The sequence below is a fragment of the Pinus tabuliformis genome, chromosome X, assembly GCF_031772625.1.
Source record: "Pinus tabuliformis cultivar Carrire ecotype Pingquan chromosome X, CPIR1, whole genome shotgun sequence".
In the NCBI taxonomy this organism is placed as follows: domain Eukaryota; kingdom Viridiplantae; phylum Streptophyta; class Pinopsida; order Pinales; family Pinaceae; genus Pinus; species Pinus tabuliformis.
This window is the reverse complement of record NC_142308.1, coordinates 341770817-341773999: the sequence shown is the minus strand read 5'-3', so window position 1 is coordinate 341773999 and position 3183 is coordinate 341770817. Positions and strand designations below refer to the sequence as shown.

The 3183-nt window shown below is 41.5% G+C and overlaps 1 protein-coding gene across 1 annotated transcript; it reads right to left on the bottom strand.

Moving 5' to 3' along the window:
- Positions 1-388: 388 nt before the first annotated feature.
- On the bottom strand, positions 389-1150 carry LOC149139869 (uncharacterized). Its single transcript, XM_089450844.1, has one exon. The coding sequence runs from the start codon at positions 1148-1150 to the stop codon at positions 389-391; it is 762 nt and encodes a 253-aa protein (XP_089306970.1).
- Positions 1151-3183: the final 2033 nt, after the last annotated feature.

The following is a 3183-nucleotide window of genomic DNA, read 5'->3' as shown; positions in this document are numbered from 1 at the left end:
CGAGGTTTTGGTCTCTGGTTACTAACTTGGGTATTTCTTTACTAATCCTGGCTATGGCCTCAGATCTATTCCTCCGAGGTTCATTGAGTAGATCTTTAAAATGGTCTACCAGGTCCTGTTCCATCTCCTCGTGCTGAATTATGCACTGGCCTTCCTTATTTTTAATTGAGAAGATCCTATTTCTCTGCCTGTGCTGAATCATAGCCTTGTGGAAGAACTTTGTGTTTCTCTCTCCTTCTCTAAGCCACTGGACTCTGGACTTTTGTTTCCATAAAATTTCTTCCTGTTTCCTTCGCTCTTCTAATTGACATATTACAATGCCTTCTTCTCTGCTTCTCTCCTCAGTTCTGCCCTCCAATATATCCTTCTGTTGCAGTTCACTCATTTTCTATTCTAAGCGCTGCTGCTCCTTGAGGATGTCCCCAAATTCCTCTTTATTCCATTTTTTTATTCTCCCTCTAAGCTCTTTCAGTTTGAGTTGAAAGGTTTGCATTTTGCTTCTTCCTCTTTGTCCGCTTTTAGTCCACCATTCTTCTATTTTCGGTAGAAACTTCTGGTCTCTGAGCCAGAAGGCTTCAAACCTGAAAGGCCTACTTTTGGGGCTTTGCTTAAGGTCAATCTCCAACTTTATTGGCCAGTGGTCTGAGCCTACTACTGGAAGGATCATGGCTTCTATGAACACATCTTTCATCATAATTTGTTCGGAGATAAGGAACCTATCCAATCTTGAGGCTATTTGATTTGTCCCTCCTCTACGATTATTCCATGTGTGGGTACCATTTATAGTCTGGACATCCACCAATCTTTGTTCTGCTATCATATCTCCAAACGCTTCCATATCTAAATCTGTCCTTCTCAACCCTCCCCTCTTTTCTTCTAAGGTCTTGATCATATTAAAATCGCCCCCTATAATCCATGGCTTCTCTGGAATAAGACTTCTCATTGCTTTTAGATTTTGCAGGAATCCTTTTCGTTCTGTTGGGGTATGTGGTCCATACACCCCTGTTAGGACTGCGTATTCCGATGATCCTATAACCTTGAATGTTCCCGATAGAATTCGAGGGAGGCTTATCCAATTTTCAAATTGTATTTCCTCTGGGTTCCATATGATTGCCAGTCCTCCTGCGCTACCTATTGCATCCTGTCCCATTATTTCATATCTAGTGTTGCCCCTGCTCATTATTTCTCTCATTCTTTCTGTACTAATCTTTGTTTCTTGGACTATCATTATACTTGGTTTGTCTTTTTTTAATCTCTCCTTCAGGTATCTTTGTTTACCTCTGCTATTGAGGCCTCTGATGTTCCAACTTGTAATAATCATTTTAACAATTTTGGTGGTAGTTGGAATACCTCTGATAGAGGTATGACCCTTCCAGAGTTCACCAGTGACTCTCCTACCTCCTGAATTGTCTCGCTCATTGTCCGCCTGCCCCTCTTTCTTCCTCCTTTGCCAGAGCTGCTCATTCCCATGTTTTGATTTCCTTGTGGTTCTATCGGTTCCAATCTGTTTGCTATTGTTGCCCCTACTTTTTCTTTATATTTTTGGAAGGCTTCTTTATACATTTGTTTCTGCTCCTCCGGGATGAATCTTTCATCTAACAATCTCCATTCCTGCAACAACTTCCTCATTATGCGTTCCTCTTCCCCTCCTTTATCTTTTTGTGGGTCTATCTCCATTTGTATTTGTTCATTTGGTTGTTCCCCTTTTTCCTCTGCCTCCCCGTGCTCTGTACCCTTTTGTTCTGATATTTGTTTTCCTGATTCCTTTGAGTTTTCCATTGTCTCTTCTTCGCTGTCTTCTTTTTCCCCCATCTCGATCTCTTCTTCCTGGAGGGCTTTGAATTTGTTCTGTGTTTCCAGGGTAATATTTTCCTTTGGCAGTTGTCGTTGTGGTTTACTAAACCCTGATTTCTTTTTCTGTTGTACTTCTTTAAAACCCTCTTCCCCCTGATCCAGTTCCTCTGTTGTTATTCTCTCCTCTTCTCTCTTCTCCTTTACATCCTCTATTCTGGTTAATGGACATTGTCTGAACAAATGCCCATATTCGTGACATCGTCTACATCGAAAAGGTATGTGCTCGTAATCCACTGGTTGTTGCCAGATCTCATCGTGATATTCCAGCTCAATGAAGTCTGGGAGGGGTTCAGTTATATTCATATACGCGCATATTCTGGCATATGATGTGTATCTTCCTCTTTTTGTGGATTCTGCAACTTTCACAAAGGACCCTATTGTATTCCCTATGCCTTTTAAAATTTCTGGATCCCAGAACTCCATTGGAAGCCCAAAGAGTCTTATCCAAACCGGGGCTGCTAGCATTTTCTCTTTATCTGGGTTATAACAGTCCACCCAGTGCCGCATAAATAAGCCTGCATTGTTCATGAAGTAGGGCCCTCCCTCGAAAATCCTTTCCTTGTCTTCTATGTTAGAGAATATCACTGTAAAAAAACCTTTCGCTCCTAGTTTTAGTTCCACATGTCCCTTTGGTTTCCATCTCTGTTGTATCCACTTAGATAAGTCTTTCTCTGATGGCCAGAACCCTATAAATTTACATATTAATGCATAGTCTTTCATGTAACTCCTATATTCTTCAAGTTTGTTGTTTGGTATTATGAACCTGGGTTTCTTCGATGCCCTAGGCAGGCATTTACCTCTCAGTCCCGTCTGCCAATTTGCACCGCTAGCTGAGTTTTCACCGTTATTTAGCTTCGTTCCAGTCCGCATGCGCTCCCTGCTTGCCTCCCTGTAGCCATGCTCTTGTAGGAGGGGATCTCTCTCCCCCCCCCGTTCGTTTCCATTAAAAACCCCTCAGCGCTTGTTCTTCTTTCGATCCCTCGCGCTACGGTTTAGATATCCCTGCTATGACCTTACACAGTTAGAATTGCGCTCCCTGCTCACCTTCTTTGCTTCAAGACTGCCTACAGGACGATTAGTTCAGCTCTTCTTCGCCACTGAAACCCTCATACGCAGAAACCCTCCGTCGGCATCTCTCCCTCTCTCCTCTCTCCTAATGCATTCTTCTTATCTAAAGCTAAAATAATGCATTAATCTATTTTTATCTCTTCTTATGTTGTTCCAATATTGTTTTCAAGAAGATTGGACAATGAAAGAAGTGTATTAAGTACATCACAAAGAAACAAAATTAAATTTTTGAAGTTTAAATATGGATTTTTTTAAATTTTC

Bases quoted from the DNA above. Each gene is read 5' to 3' on its own strand.
- LOC149139869 (XM_089450844.1), bottom strand. From the start codon at position 1,150: ATGGGACAGGATGCAATAGGTAGCGCAGGAGGACTGGCAATCATATGG.